This window comes from Hemiscyllium ocellatum, chromosome 7 (genome assembly GCF_020745735.1).
Source record: "Hemiscyllium ocellatum isolate sHemOce1 chromosome 7, sHemOce1.pat.X.cur, whole genome shotgun sequence".
In the NCBI taxonomy this organism is placed as follows: Eukaryota; Metazoa; Chordata; class Chondrichthyes; order Orectolobiformes; family Hemiscylliidae; genus Hemiscyllium; species Hemiscyllium ocellatum.
In genome coordinates this window covers 70,507,940-70,525,037 of record NC_083407.1, presented here as the reverse complement: position 1 = coordinate 70,525,037, position 17,098 = coordinate 70,507,940, and the positions used below count along the sequence as shown (strand labels likewise).

At 40.2% G+C, this 17,098-nt stretch overlaps 1 protein-coding gene across 1 annotated transcript in view; it reads left to right on the top strand.

Annotated features, from left to right (window-relative positions):
* Positions 1–17,098, top strand: part of LOC132817615 (titin-like) — a 350,611-nt gene that overhangs the window by 282,636 nt on the left and 50,877 nt on the right. Inside the window, exons 223-238 of the mRNA XM_060828118.1 lie at positions 55–3,021; positions 3,128–3,448; positions 3,567–3,851; positions 8,715–9,014; positions 9,167–9,469; positions 10,662–10,937; positions 11,879–12,178; positions 12,270–12,572; positions 12,706–13,005; positions 13,126–13,413; positions 13,653–13,949; positions 14,047–14,349; positions 14,446–14,751; positions 15,648–15,935; positions 16,054–16,344; positions 16,436–16,723. Coding sequence (XP_060684101.1) covers positions 55–3,021; positions 3,128–3,448; positions 3,567–3,851; positions 8,715–9,014; positions 9,167–9,469; positions 10,662–10,937; positions 11,879–12,178; positions 12,270–12,572; positions 12,706–13,005; positions 13,126–13,413; positions 13,653–13,949; positions 14,047–14,349; positions 14,446–14,751; positions 15,648–15,935; positions 16,054–16,344; positions 16,436–16,723 — 7,416 coding nt within the window. The remainder of the gene's footprint in view (positions 1–54; positions 3,022–3,127; positions 3,449–3,566; positions 3,852–8,714; positions 9,015–9,166; positions 9,470–10,661; positions 10,938–11,878; positions 12,179–12,269; positions 12,573–12,705; positions 13,006–13,125; positions 13,414–13,652; positions 13,950–14,046; positions 14,350–14,445; positions 14,752–15,647; positions 15,936–16,053; positions 16,345–16,435; positions 16,724–17,098) is intronic.

The following is a 17,098-nucleotide window of genomic DNA, read 5'->3' as shown; positions in this document are numbered from 1 at the left end:
TTTCATTGATGTTTTCATGATACTCATTTGTTCATGTATGCTTTTATTTTATAGTATCCCCAACTGTGGATATTGATGTGAAGTTGATTGAAGGTCTTGTTGTGAAAGCTGGCAGCACGGTTGTACTTCCTGCTTTCATGCGAGGTATTCCTCCTCCTTCGGCGAAGTGGGTCACTGACAACACTGAGCTTAAATCAGAAGGCAATTACAAAATCGTCACTGACAGCCATTCAACAGTCCTTACTATTAAAGATTGTACCAGAAAACATACTGGTGAATATTTACTTACTGTTTCCAATCTAGCTGGTAGCAAGACAGTGGGTCTACATTTAACAGTCCTGGACGTTCCCGGTCCTCCAGTTGGTCCAATCAATATCCTCGAAGTAACACCACAGCACATGATTATTTCTTGGCGTCCACCTAAGGATGATGGAGGAAGTCCTGTCATGAATTACATTGTTGAGAAACGGGAATCTAAAAAAGAAACCTGGGGTGTTGTTAGCACTGGAAGCACAAGCACCCAAGTTAAGATTCCACGTCTTCAGAAAGGATGTGAATATGTTATGCGTGTTCGTGCAGAAAACAAAATTGGCATTGGTGAACCACTGGAGTCTATGCCAACTGTTGCCAAGTACATGTTTGATGTTCCAGGTCCACCTACTAAGCCAGCTGTTTCTGATATCACAGAAAACGCAGTAACAGTTTCTTGGGGTGTACCGAAGTACGATGGTGGTAGCCCAGTCATCGGTTACCTTGTGGAACGCAGAGAAACAACTGGTAAATGGATACGAGTGAATAAGACACCAATACTAGATTTAAAACTGAGAACTGTTGGACTCTTTGAAGGAAATGTATATGAATTCAGAATATTTGCAGAAAATATTGCTGGTCTAAGTAAACCGTCGCCAATCTCTGATCCTGTCTCAGCAAAGCGTCCCATTAGACCACCCGGACCACCGATCAATCCTAAACTAAAAGATAAGACAAGAGAAACTGTTGATTTAGTTTGGACCAAGCCCATCAAGGATGGTGGCAGTCCAATTTTAGGATATATTGTAGAATGTCAGAAAGCAAATACAACCACATGGAATCGAATTAACAAAGATAGCTTAATTGAGCAGTGTGCTTTCAGAGTACCTGGTCTTATTGAGGGCAATGAATATCGATTCCGTATAAAGGCAGCCAATATTGTTGGTGAAGGTGAGCCAAGAGAACTACCAGAATCTGTAATCTGTAAGGACATTCTTCATCCTCCAGAGCTAGACCTGGATGTTGCTTGTCGTGAGCTGGTCACGGTTCGTGTGGGACAAACTATTAACATAACTGGCCGTGTTAAAGGCAGACCAGATCCAGAAATTACATGGTCAAAGGAAGGCAGGGTACTTGTTCCTGACAAACGTATAATAATGAATAATGACTACCCTGTTATACAGCTGTTGGTTCGAGAGTCAACCAGAGCTGACCATGGTAAATATCATATTGTCGCCAAAAATAGTAGTGGACATGCCCAAGCTGCTGTCACTGTGAATGTTCTTGATAGACCTGGCCCTTGTAAGAATATCAAGGTAAGCTATGTCACTAAAGATTCCTGTATGCTTGCCTTTGAAAATCCAGATGATAATGGAGGCTCCGAAATTACTAACTACATAGCAGAAAGCCGACACCCCAGCCAGAGAGGGTGGTCTGTGATTTCATCTGATTTGACTAAACGTGTGGTCAAAGTTCCACTTACAACAAATCATGAATACTTATTCCGTGTGTGTGCAGAAAACAAAGTAGGACTGGGTCCAACTATTGAAACCAAAACACCAATCTTAGCTATAGATCCAGTTGAAAGACCTGGAGAACCTGAAAATTTCCATGTTGCTGATATAGGAAAGACATTTGTTCTGCTTAAATGGAGAAGACCTGATTATGATGGTGGTAGTCCTAACCTGTCATATCATGTTGAAAGAAGATTAAAAGATTCGGATGAATGGGAAAGAATGCATAAAGGAAGTATTAAAGATACTAGTTTCATGGCTGACCGATGTATTGAGAACAAGACCTATCAGTTTAGAGTCCAAACTAAGAATGAAGGCGGTGAAAGCAACTGGGTGAAGACCGATTATGTTATTGTTAAACAAGAAATGCAGAAGCCAGTCTTGGATCTAAAGCTAGCTGGAGTACTCACTGTAAGAGCAGGTGAACCCATCAAAATTGAAGCAAGTCTCAGAGGCAAACCTCAACCAGAAGTTGTTTGGATAAAGGACAAAGATGCAGTTGATCTTAACAGATCACCTCGAGCTAAGGTAGAAACAACCGCTGATACATCCAAACTCACTATAACTAAAGCTAAACGTGAAAACAGTGGCAAATATGTAATCACTGCAACTAATCCAGCTGGTAGCTTTACAGCATATGCTACTGTGAACGTTTTGGATATACCAAGTGAAGTCAGAAATCTAAAGGTCTCTGGCATTGCAAGTGATAGGTGTACAGTCAGCTGGGACCCACCAGAAGATGATGGTGGTTGTGAAATTCAAAACTATGTTCTGGAGAAGTGTGAAAGTAAGAGAATGGTCTGGTCCATGTATTCCTCTTCTATAATTACCGATTATGCAAATGTCACTCGTCTTATTGAAGGAAACGAATATATCTTCAGAGTTCGTGCAGAAAACAAAATAGGTACAGGTCCACCAACAGAAACAAAGCCAATTGTAGCCAAGACACAGTTTAATAGACCTGGTCCTCCCGATGCACCAGAAATCACTAAAGTTGCAAAGGAAGAAATGACTGTTGTGTGGAATGCCCCAGAAGATGATGGGGGAAAATCAATCACAGGATATATATTAGAAAAGAAAGAGAAACAATCTTTAAGATGGGTAGCAGTTACAAAGAGTCCAATCCCAGAGAGACGAATGAGGGTTACAAATCTGATTCCTGACCATGAATACCAGTTCCGTGTCAAAGCCGAAAATGAAGTTGGATTAGGAGACCCAAGTCCACCATCGAAACCAGCAATAGCAAAGGATCCAATGGGTATTTATTTTATAACCTTTTTGTGCATTTTGTTAAGCATCAATAGTTTGCTTCCTTGTCACTCTTTAACTTTTACTTGATTCATTTCCTATTTCTCTGTGTACAGAACCTCCTGGTCCTCCAACTGGTCTAAAGGTGGTCGATAGCACAAAGACCTCCTTGACCCTTGGCTGGTCAAAGCCGGTGTATGATGGTGGTTCCCCTATCACTGGTTATATTGTTGAAATGAGACCAAAAGGTGTCAGCAAATTACCTGAAGAAGGCTGGAAGAGGTGTAATGTTGCAGCCCAGCTTGTTGTTACTCAGTTCACCATGATCGGCCTCAATGAGAAAGAAGAATATGAATTCAGGGTTTCTGCACAGAACCAGATCGGAATTGGTCGGCCTGCTCAACTAAAGGAGGCAGTATCACCAAAGGAAGTGTTGGGTAGGCCCTGCATTTTGCTGTTTTCCTTCTTGTGGTATAAATTAAACAATTTTGTTTAAATCTAGTATCATCTCTTTATGACATGATTTCATATCCACAATTGATTTTTATTTTTCAGAACCACCAGAGATTGATTTAGATGCAAGCCTAAGAAAAGCTGTAACTGTCAGAGCAGGATGTCCTATCAGGTTGTTTGCTACCATCAGAGGACGTCCTGAACCTAAAGTCACCTGGAAGAGAGTGGGAATAGACAATGTTGTCAGAAAGGGTCAAGTAGACTTACTCGACACAATGGCTTTTCTCGTCATTCCTGATAGTACTCGTGATGATTCTGGCAAATATTCACTTACACTTGTAAATGCAGCGGGCGAAAAGGCAGTGTTTGTGAACGTTAAAGTTCTGGGTGAGTAATATACATTTTAGATGTTTTTTGGTCTGAACTGGAGAGGAATTTCTTAAGTATGCTCAGGGGAAGTTTCCTTATTCAGAATGTTTACTATCCCATGTGAATGGAGTAATCGCTGCATCCCGTGCTCCGGGAAATGAAATGGGACAAGTGGAAAATATCACGGTGAGGAAATATCTCAGCAATGGTGATCATCACATGATAATGTCAAAATAATTATGGAGAAGGACAAGGAGTAAAGTGAAATAAAAATACTTAAGAAATGAAGTTTGACTTCTGCGAATTGAAGCTTGGTTAAATTGGAAACAAACTGGCAGGCAGAGGGTAATGAGCTGCCTGAACAGAAAAGATGATTCAGTCAATGCGTATTCCACTAGCTTAAAGGGAGGACAGGAAAAGCTGAACTTGTTTGGTTGATAAAGGATTTTGAGGATAAATTGAATATGAAAAAGGGGGGCTCTGGCAGATGTCAACTTGAACGAAGAACAAAGAAAATTGCAGTACAGGAATAGGCCCTCAGCCCTCCAAGCATGCGCCGATCCAGATCCTCTATCTAAATCTGTCACCTATTCTCTAAAGATCTGTATCCCTTTGTCCCCTGCCCATTCATGTATCTGTCTTCAATGATGCTATTGTTCCTGCCTCTACCATGTCCGTGTTCATCTACTTTACTAAAACCTTCCACCCCGACTTCAAATTTACCTGGACCATCTCAGACTCCTCCCTCCCCTTCCTAGACCTCTCCATTTCTATCTCGGGCAGCCAACTCAACACGGACACTTACTATAAACCGACCGATTCCCACAGCTACCTAGATTACACCTCCTCCCACCCTGCCCCCTATAAAAATGCCATCCATATTCCCAATTCCTTCGCCTCCGCCGCATCTGCTCCCAGGAGGACCAATTCCCATACCGAACAACCCAGATGGCCTCCTTCTTTACAGACCGCAATTTCCCCTCAGACGCGGTTGACGATGCTCTCCACCGCATCTCCTCCACTTCCCACTCCTCCGCCCTTGAACCCCGCCCCTCCAATCGCCACCCGGACAGAACCCCACTGGTCCTCACCTACCACTCCCCCAACCTCCAGATACATTGTATCATCCTTCGTCATTTCCCTCCCCTCCCCTATCAGCATTCCGGAAAGACCACTCCCTCCGCGACTCCCTTGTCAGGTCCACACCCCCCACCAAACCAACCTCCATCTCGGCACCTTCCCCTGCAACTGCAAGAAATGCAAAACTTGCGTCCACACCTCCCCTCTCACTTCCCTCCAAGGCCCCAAGGGATCCTTCCATATCCGTCACAAATTCACCTGCACCTCCACACACATCATTTACTGCATCCACTGCACCCGATGCGGCCTCCTCTATATTGGGGAGACAGGCCACCTACTTGCAAAACGTTTCAGAGAACACCTCTGGGACTCCCGCGCCAACCAAACCAACAACCCCACGTGGCTGAACACTTTAACTCCCCCTCCCACTCCGCCAAGGACATGTAGGTCCTTGGCCTCCTCCATCGCCAGACCATGGCAACACGCCACCTGGAGGAAGAGCGCCTCATCTTCCTCCTAGGCACCCTCCAACCATAAGAGATGAATGCAGATTTCTCCAGCTTCCTCATTTCCACTCCCCCCACCTTATCTCAGTCCCAACCCTTGGACTCAGCACCGTCTTCTTGACCTGCAATCTTCTTCCCGACCTCTCCGCCCCCACCTCCTCTCCGGCCTATCACCCTCAACTTAACCTCCTTCCACCTATCACATTCCCAATGCCCCTCCCCCAAGTCCCTCCTCCCTACCTTTTATCATAACCTGTTTGGCACACCTTCCTCATTCCTAAAGAAGGGCTTATGCCCGAAACATCGATTCTCCTGCTCCTTGGATGCTACCTGACCTTCTGCGCTTTTCCAGCAACACATTTTTCAGCTCTGATCTCCAGCATTTGCAGTCCTCATTTTATTCCCCCAGTTTAGCACTCTTCCTTTAAGACCACTCTCATCTTTGTCCATGAATATGCTAAAGCCTATGGAATTGTGATCACTATTCCCAAAGTAATCTCCTATTGAAACATCAACCACCTGGCCGGGCTCATTTACCAACACCAGGTTCAAAGTGGCCCCTTCGGACTATTTACATACTGATCTAGAAATCGCTCCTGGATGTTCCTTACAAATTTTGCTCCATCTAGACCTCTAACACTAATTGAATCCCAGTCAATGTTGGGAACATTAAAATCTCCTATTACCACCACCCTGTTGCTCCTACATCGTTCCAAGACCTGTTTACATATTTGTTCTTCTACCTCACGTTCGCTGTTGGGAGGCCTATAATACAGCCCCAACATTGTTATAGCACCCATCCTATTTCTGAGCTCTGCCCACATTGCCTCACTGCTCGAATCTTCCATAGTGCCATCCTTAGCTCAGCTGTGATATTTTCTTTGACCAGTAATGCAACTCCTCCACCCCTTTTACCTCCCTATCCCACCTGAAGTATCGATATCCTGGGATGTTTAGTTGCCAATCATGCTCTTCTCCCAAACAAATCTCAGTGACAGCAATAACATCATGCTCCCAGGTACTAATCCAAGCCCTATGTTCATCCTCCTTACCTAGTATACTTTTTGCATTAAAATAAATGTACCTCAGACCACCAGTCCCATTGCATTCATCATCTGCTCCCTGCCTCCTCTTCCCCTTTGTCACGCTGACTTCTTTATCTAGTTCCTTACAGGCTTTAGTTACTACTTTCTTACTGTCCTCTAACCTCATTTGGTTCCCAAACCCCTGCCACATTAGTTTAGACCTTCCCAACAGTGTTAGCAAAAGCACCCCCAAGGAAAATGAAAAGGACAATCAGACTGGTTACAAAAAGCATTGTGAAGTGTAAAAGAAAATAGGATGGGTAAAGAAAACAGTATGAGATTTAATTAGCAACTAACCTAAATGGAAATCCAAAGGTCATCAAAGCTTTATTAATAGTAGAGGGTTATCATAGGTATGCAGGTCTCAATTATAAAAGAAAATGTACCAAAATAGTTAATGGTAAAAACAGAAGGCTTGGCTGAGGTTCAACAAGAAGAAAACTTTTTGACAAACACATGGTAAGTGAGACATTTGTTGCAATACAGGAGTGATCACAATAGCTAAAGAGGAGGTACAGGAATAAAAGTGATAGGTTACCTAGTACAGATGAGATGCATCCTGGAATGTTGACTGAAATAAGGCCAGAAGTTTTGGAGGCACTGGCTCTTATTACAGGAGTGATGGCAGAGGATTTGAACCTTATTCAAAAATAATGGGATAGATCTGTTACGTGTAGACCAGCCAGTTAAATGTCAGTAGTAGGCAATCATTTTGAAACAATAAATGGGGAGAGTGTTAGTAACCATGTGGATAAACATGGACTAATAAGCCAGCACAAATTTGTTAAGGTCTAATTTGATAGAAATTTTTGATGACCTAACAGAATGTGCATTTTATCTCTTCAGTTGATTTTGTTTATTTAGAATTTCAAGTCACTTGGTAATGTATGTTAAAAACAATGACTGCAGATGCTGGAAACCAGATTCTGGATTAGTGGTGCTGGAAAAGCACAGCAGTTCAGGCAGCATCCGAGGAGCAGTAAAATCGACGTTTCGGGCAAAAGCCCTTCATCAGGAATGGAGGGCTTTTGCCCGAAATGTCGATTTTATTGCTCCTCAGACGCTGCCTGAACTGCTGTGTTTTTCCAGCACCACTAATCCAGAACTTGGTAATGTATCACATGGTAGGCTCTAAAGGCAGTTATAAAAGCAACACAGCTACAAAGTTGTGTCAGTGATAAAAAACATAGAACTATGGTTAAGAGCTGTCTTTTGAACCAGGCAGGAGTATATGGTACAAGTCTCAGGTTTGCCAAAAGGACCTGCTGTTATCACAAGTTACATTCTGGGGTGCTGGGCACAATTTAAATTTGTAAATGATCTAAAAGTTGGAAACATAGTCAACAGTGAAGAAGCTATCAGTGGACTTCAGGAGGATGTGTAGACTTGTAGACTGGGAGGACATACGGCATGTGCAATTCAACACAAAATGGTGTAGGGTATTACATTTTGAAATCAAAGCCAATGGTACAATTTTAAAGATGATACAAGAGCAGAGAGATCCAGGAATGATGGGCACAAATCTTTGGAAGTGGCAGGAGTGATTAATAAAGTGATCCTGGGCTTTATATATAGAGGTACTGAATGCAAAAACTAGGAAGTTATCCAAAAGCTGTATTGAACACTAATGTGGCCCCAGCATGAGTATCATGCCCAATTTTGGGTGCTACGTTTTAGGTGGAAACATGAAGGCTTTGGAGGAGCTATGAAAGAAAGTTACTAAAATAGTTCCAGAGCTTAGGGATTATTATTATGGCTCATGGACTGGAGAAGCTAGAGTTACTTGATTAAGATTAAGAAGAACTTCAGCCAAGGCATTTAAAATCATGAATGGTTTATATTGAGTAAATAAAGAGAAATAGTTCACAATGACTGAATATTTGAGAGCCAGAGGGTGCAAGATTTCAGGTAACTGGCAAAAAAACAGAAGCAATGAGAAAAATATTTGTATGTATTGAATGTTTAGGATTTGGAATTCACTGTGTGATAGAGTAGTGGAAATAGATTCCATATTAGATTTCAAAAGGAGTTTGGATAAAGAAAGAAGAAACAAATAGCAGTGATGTGGGGAATGGGCAGGGCAATGAGACTAGATGCTTACTCTTTAGCTGAGCTGGCAGAGACTTAACAGTCTGAAGGACGAGCTTCTTTGTATACTATTCCTTGATAAAGCTTGATTTTTTTCAAAGTTGTTTTTCTTTTGTTTTCAGACACACCTGGGCCTGTCTCAGACTTTAAAGCTTCAGATGTTACAAAGACATCATGTCATTTGTCTTGGTCACCACCTGAAAATGATGGTGGCAGCCAAGTGACTCACTATATTGTGGAGAAACGAGAAGCAGACAGAAAGACCTGGGGCACAGTGACACAAGACTTGAAGAAAACGAGTTTCAATGTGACTGGCTTAGAACCCGGAAAAGAATATTATTTCAGAGTAACTGCTGTCAACCAATATGGTCCTGGGGTTCCCAAAGACATTGCCAAACCTATTCTGGCCAGAGATCCAATCAGTGAGTAGTTAATGTTTTGCACTTTTCTTGTTAAAGGTTAAAAAAAAAGTAACTAGGGTGGCCAAATGGCCTTTTGTTATTACTAACTTTGTCTGGTTATTATTTTGATATCAATTAATCTCAAAGCAACAATTTCCAATTTTCATTTTTAGGTGAACCTGATCCACCCAGGAAATTGGATGTCGTTGATATAACGAAGAATAGTGCTTCCCTGTCTTGGTTGCCACCTCTTAGGGATGGAGGAGCGAAAATTGATGGTTATGTTGTAGAATATCAAGTAGAAGGTCAAACTGAGAGACAGTGGACAAAATACTCTATAATCAAGGAACTGTCCATTCTTGTAACAGGCCTTAAGGAAGGAATTAAATACAAATTCAGAGTTTCAGCTAGAAACATTGTTGGGACCAGCTTGCCCCGCGAAACTGAAGGACTTTTTGAAATTAAAGAACAACTCAGTAAGTAAATGATTTTTTTTTCCATGTATAAAAGGCAAAATTAAAGTCAACTTGACAAAAAGGCAAGAAATACTTGTAGGTTAGGTATGACACAATTTCATTAAGGCTGTCAGGAAGCTCAAACACTTTTCAAATTTGTGCCTCATTAATGTGCAGTTCTCTGCTTTCCTTTCATGTAAAGTCCACTGAAGCATGTGTAACCAGTTGGTACCTATTGTTATAAAAGAATGTGATGCCAACTGCTGCTCAACATGTGGTTTGGTAGATTGCTTCTTTTCAGACTCTGATGTAAATTCTGGGGGAGTGTAAGAATTGCCTAGCAAATAATTTTGTGGGCTGTGAGTATACCTTTTTGAGGTACACTCCAAAAGTCCCTTTAAAGTTCACTGTTTAAGCTTCCTAACACCTAGGTCAATGGAATTGGCAGATGCTATGTATTCTGCGTCACTTTCTTTGGACGTTGTAATTGAAGTCTTAGCTGAACTTCCATTCAATATAGTCTGAAAGTTATTTCTGGTTGGCACATGGACAGGTGAGGTCCCAACCACACCTCTATTATTCATTCCCTGCTTTACAGGGGTTTAGCGGATGATGGTAGTTGAAATGCAACCCTTGCAACTTCTGCAGCATGGTTCCAGTATTTTTAAAGAAATAAGTTGCCTTTATGAAATGCTTTATCATATCTCTCAAAAGTACATCTAAATGATTTTTTATGTTGAGCAGCCACAACGTTTTAGACAAGCATGATGGCCATTTTACATCTAACAAGGTTTCATAAACCGCATGAATGAATCATACAATGATATTTTGAACATGACTCAATTTAACAGCTTATGATATCAAATTGGCATCTCCAACAATCCAATACTTAATACACCACTGGAGTGAAGCCCTAGATCTTGTTCAGATCCTGGAGTGTACCATTATTCCTCAATCCTTTACCACGGAGAAAAGTTTACAATTGGAACTGAACTAAAAGTGGGATAATAATAGAATGTGTAAATAGCTTCTTGTTAAGCAATTTAAGATGCTGATATAATAGGCCTGACTTCCTGAGTAAATGCTACTGTTGGGGAACTTTGCAAATTACTGATAATTATTGGGAGACTGGAAGCTACTTTGCACATTTTCAGTATGACATACCTGAAAAATTGACATTTCACATTTAATAAATTAACATTTTTTTTTGCAGTTGCACCAAAGATTATAATGCCTGAACTAATATCTATCAAAGCTGGGAAGAAGCTTAGAATTGAAGCCCACATATCTGGAAAGCCTACACCAACTTGCATGTGGATGAAAGGTGATGAGGATGTCATTCCATCTAGTCGCCTGGTTGTGCATAAAACAAAGGATACTTCAGTGCTCATCATTAAAGATGTGACCAGAAAAGATAGTGGCTACTACAAACTTACTGCAGAAAATAGCTCTGGCGTTGCCTCCCAGAAAATTCGAGTTGTGGTAATGGGTATGTATATTCGTTACCTTGTGTAAGGGAATATATTTGAAAGAACTGGAACTGTGTAAACAATTTTATATTAATAGTGTCTGTGTGGGATGGTCTTTGGAGAGTCAGTGTGGACTCAATGGGCCAAATGTGACATAAGCTGTGGTTTCCAAACTTTAGGGATTCAATGACTCTACAAAAGAACATGCAGGGGCAGCAGGTGGGAAGGAAGGCAAATTACACATGAGCCTTTAAAGTGAAAGGACTCATGTAAAGGAACAGGTTTTCATGAGGACATACATGAAACATTATGTGTCACTTTGCCTGAGGAAGGATGTTCTTATTAAAGAGGGAGTGCAGTGAAGGTTTTACCAGACTAATTCTTGGAATGGAAGGTCTGACATGTGATGAATGATTGAATTGGTCACGATTATATTTGCTGGACTTCAGACAAATGAGGGAGGATTTCATAGAAAACTATAAACATCTAACAGGTCTAGACAGGGGAGATGCAACATGTTACCAATGATGGGACAGATTAGAATCAGGGATCATAGTCGAAGAAAAAAACCCAAAGCAACTCTGGATGATAGAAATCAGAAACAAAGGCAGAAATTGCAGGTCTGGCAGCATCCTTGGAGAGAAATTTTTGTCATAGTCTAAGGATATGGGTAAACCATTTAGGACTGAGATGAGAAAAATCTTCAACCAAAGAATGGTGTGTCTGTAGAATTCGCTACGGCAGAAAGCAGTCAAGGCTAAAGCACTTCAAGAAGAAGTTGGATATAGTACTTGGGGTTAAAGGGATAAAAATAGTTTGAGGGAGAGGCAGGAACAGGCTGTTGAGTCAAATGATTAACCATGATCTTAATGAATGGTGAAACAGGCTCAAAGGGCCAAATGGCACACTGCTCCAATTGTAAACTCCTGTTATTTAATTACTGATGGTTGATATTTTTCAGATATTCCTGGACCACCACAACCACCGTTTGATATTTCAGAAATTGATGCTGATTCATGCAACCTTAATTGGCACATTCCGTTTGAAGATGGTGGCAGCAACATAACAAACTACGTAGTAGAAAAATGTGACGTAAGCCGTGGTGACTGGGTTACCGTTGTGGCATCTGTGACAAAAACAAACTGTAGAATTGGAAAGCTTATCCCTGGACAAGAGTACATGTTCCGTGTTCGTGCAGAAAATAGATTTGGTATTTCAGAACCTCTCACCTCTGACAGAATGATTGCGAGATACCAATTTGGTAAGCTGTTACAAAATATTTGGGCTGCACATTTTTCTTAAGATGCAAAGTCTGGTTTCAGAGCTGACTATAGATTTGTTTTTCATCACAGATGTTCCCAGTGAACCAAGAAATGCGCACGTCACAAAGGTGAACAAGGACTGCATATTTGTAGCATGGGACAGACCAGAAAGTGATGGTGGTAGTCCTATCACAGGATATATCATTGAACGTAAAGAGAGAAATAGTCTTCTCTGGGTAAAGGCAAATGACACTTCTATCCGTGCCACTGAGTACCCATGTACAGGACTAATTGAAGGGCTGGAATACACTTTCAGAGTCAGTGCACTGAACAGAGCAGGATCTAGCAAGCCTAGTAAACCAACTGAATTTGTAACAGCTAGGACACCAATTGGTAAGTGTTCCAAACGTTTTTTTAAAATATAATATGTTCTTTTAGAATTAACTTCAAGAAATTTAGGAATAATTTAAATTTAATTTAATTTTTGTGTGTAAACTTAGAAATGTGTACCTATATTTTATAACAGATCCACCTGGCAAACCGGAACCTATTGATATCACGAACAATAGTGTTTCTCTAATCTGGACAAGACCCAAACATGATGGTGGAAGCAAACTAATTGGCTACTTTGTTGAAGCCTGTAAATTACCTGGTGATAAATGGGTACGATGCAATACTAGTTGCCAAAATGTACCCAATGAAGAATTCACTGTTACCAATCTTGAAGAACGTGCTCAATATCAATTCAGGGCCATTGCAAAGACAGCAGTTAATATCAGCAAACCTTCTGAACCTTCAGATCCAGTGACCATTGTGGCAGAGCAAGGTATGAATTAGCTTTACTTCATTGCATTATTTACTACCTGACTTTCATGTTTCAGGCATCAAATATTAAACATAATTTAAGAAATATCATTTATATTAAAATGCTTTGTGTAATTTACAGTTGCGCCAAGAATTGATCTGGGGGTGTCCATGAAGGCACTGATCACTGTAAAGGCTGGATCTAATGTTTGTCTAGATGCACATGTCTTTGGAAAACCCTTCCCAAAGATCACATGGAAGAAAGATGGCAATGTAGTATTGCCTGCTGAAGGCATTAAAATTGCCAGATCAAGAAACTTGTGCACGCTCGAATTGTATAGTGTACAAAGGAAAGAAACTGGAGAGTACACTATAGTTGCAGAGAATTCAAGTGGATCCAAATCAGCTAATATAAAACTGAAAGTATTAGGTAAAAATATTTTCAAGTGTTTCATAGAATGTGTGAATCTGCTGCTTATTAGAAATTAGCTTAATAAAATGCATGTGAACATCCAGCTATATTTTTAAGAACTTCAAAAAATATTAGTGTAATTTTTGAGAACCAAATGAAAAGATGGAAAGCAAAATTTTAAAACAAATTGCTAGTTTCATCCTTAGGTAATTCATTTTCAAATACTCACGCACACTTATGCTCTGTTTATTTGTCAGATAAACCTGGTCCACCAGCTTCTATCAAAGTTAACAATATTTATTCGGATCGCGTTACTCTGAAGTGGGAACCTCCACTTGAGGATGGAGGTGCTGAGATTACAAACTATATTGTCGACAAGCGTGAGACAAGTCGTCCTAATTGGGCTCAAGTTACTGCTAATTTACAGATTACACAGTGCGGAATTGAAAAACTGATAGAGGGACATGAATACCAGTTCCGTGTCAGTGCAGAAAACAAATATGGTGTTGGTGACCCAATCATTACCCATCCAGTTGTTGCTAAGAATCCTTACAGTAAGTAAAACACCTTCTTTCCCTCTGGTAGCTAACTTTTGATTTTAGTTGATGAATAATGAAAAAATATTTAGCACATTATTCGTATTACTTGCAGATGTGCCTGGGCCATGTGATCCACCAATAATAAGTAACATCACCAAAGATCACATGACTGTTAGCTGGAAAGCACCAGCAGATGATGGTGGCTCTCCTGTGACTGGATATTTAGTGGAGAAACGTGAGGCAATGGCTGTTAATTGGTCAAAGGTCAACCGGAAACCAGTTTTGGAAAGAACAATTAAAGCTACAGGGCTTCAAGAAGGCACTGAGTATGAGTATCGAGTTATTGCCTTGAATAAAGCTGGACCAGGCAAACCCAGTGAAGCCTCAAAGGCAGCTTTTGCCCTGGATCCTCTATGTAAGTAGATATGTGATTACACACATATACATCAATGACACAATTCATTCACATTTGTTAAACTATTTTCATGCAAATTATTTTATTTCTACTCAGATCCTCCAGGACCACCTGCCTTCCCAAAAGTTATTGATACAACTCGCAATACAATCAGCTTATCTTGGACTAAACCAGCATATGATGGTGGCAGTCCAATCTTGGGATATCTAGTTGAAGTTAAGCGTGCAGATGGAGAACACTGGATAAAATGCAACATACCAAAGAATCTGCGTGATACACACTATATTGTTACAGGATTATCTGAAGGCACTGAATATAACTTCCGTATAAGCGCCATGAACAAAATAGGCTACAGTGATCCAAGTGAAGTGCCGGAGAAACATACTGCCAAGGACATTTTGAGTAGGTTTTCATTGCTTGTGTAAAGCAAATTAAGTCCTGTAGCGAAACGTAATTTTTCTCAGTAGGTCAGGCAACATCTGTGAAGAGATAGATGGTACCTTTCAGATAAATGTCATTGGCCTGCTATGGTAACACCATTTCTCCATCCACAAATGCGGCCAGACTTTCTGAGTGTTTCCACAATGTTCTGGTTTTATTTCTGATTTCCAGTGCCTGTAGTATTTTACCTTCGTAGTATTTTTCTGAATTTGTTCTTGCCATCATTTATAAGGAAGTACTATCATATTCAAAATAAATATTTTAAATCCTATGATAAAATAATAGAGGGAAATTTCAGATATATCAAATATATCATATTTCACCGAGTCTGGTATTCCAGCTGGAACTAGCACCAGATACGCCTATCTTGGCATATTGTAATTGTTCATATGTTTTTCAACTGGTCTTTAGGAAAATTCCTTAGGTTGGGTAGTCATGGTGCACAATGATGCAATTTTTTCAATGGGCAAGTGAATACAGAAATCAATTTTTTTAATAAAAATGAGGAAATATTCAAGCATCCACAAAATTAGATGGAAATTTTACGAGTCATTTCTGATTATTTTTGTGCAAATGTTTTGTCTTAATTGCATGGAAAAATCATTTAAAGGTATCTAGTTGTACAGAAGATAATTTTGTAACTGAACCAAATGATCCAAGGGGTGACCTAGGACATTATTAGTTCCTGGGACATGGATCTAGGATCTGATTGAACAGACAGATTGAAGTGAAGATATTCTCTGGATAGTTGAAAAGATCTGTTTGATGGAAACAACTCTATGCCATACAATGTGATTTTGATATATTTGTATAAAGTTTAATAATGAAAATGTATTTATATTTTTTTTCATGAACAGTTGCTCCTGAAGCAGAGCTTGACGCTGATTTAAGGAAGGTGCTTATTCTACGTGCTGGTGTCACAATGAGAATCTATGTGCCAGTGAGGGGTCGGCCTCCACCAAAGATTACCTGGTCTAAAGTAGATGCCAACATCCAGGAAAGGCAAGGGCTTGAAATCAGAACTTCGGATTATGACACTATGTTGTACTGTGAAAATGTGAATCGATATGATGCTGGAAAGTACATTCTAACTCTACAAAATAGCAGTGGAACAAAAGCATACACACTTAATGTAAAAGTTCTTGGTATGTTGTGACTAATTATTTCTTGTCATATTAAGTTAAATTTTATTCATGTAAAGCAGTTTTATTGTAATTGTTTTATTCAGTGTGATTTAACTTTTTATTTTTATTTCTTAATTAGATACTCCTGGTCCTCCAGTTAATCTTATTGTTAAAGAAACAGCAAAGGATTTTGCTGTTATATCATGGGATCCTCCTCTGGTGGATGGCGGCAGTCCAGTTAAAAATTACATTGTAGAGAAACGAGATGCTGAAAGAAAGGCATGGTCAACAGTAGCAACTGAATGTGCCAAGACTAGTTTCAGGATTATTAATCTGGAAGAAAGTAAATATTACTACTTCCGAGTTCTAGCTGAAAATGAGTATGGCATTGGTGAACCTTGTGAGACAAAAGATGCTGTGAGAGCTTCAGGTAAGTCCTGGTTACTTTTAATGGTATAATGCAGACCAAAATTCTGTTTGTCTTAATTGTTTCCACTAAAATTATGTATTGTATAATGCAGAGGAACCTGGGCCTGTGATAGACTTGAAGGCTGCAGCTGTCTCCAAAACTTCTTGCACTTTGACATGGAAAAAACCAATCAGTGATGGAGGAAGCCGGATTACTGCTTACGTTGTTGAAATGATGGTTCAGGAGGACAGATGGAAAGAATTGATGAGAGCTAAGAAGTTGCAATTTATAACAAATGAACTGGAAGAAGGAAAGGAATACACTTTCAGAGTAATAGCACAGAATGATGCTGGATACAGTGTACCACGTGAAATCACACTGGTAGCAAAGGATCAAGTCGGTAAGTATTTTTTTCACAATAACCATTTTTAATAAAATGATATTGGCACTTACATTTTATTCAGTAATAAATAGAAGTTCAAACACAAAATATGAATTGTTGAAAATATAATACTAATATTTGATATTAACTACCTTGATACTGTCCTATCCCCCCTTGTCCAGGAACTCCCCATATATATTCGAGACACCACCCACGCCTTCCACCTCCTCCAAGACATCCATTTCCCTGGCCACCAACACCTCATCTTCATCATGGACATCCAATCCCTCTACACCTCCATCTGCCTCCAAGCCTTCCGCTTCTTCCTCTCCCAATGTCCCCAACAGTACCCTTCCACTAACACACTCATTCATTTGGCTTAACTGGTCCTCA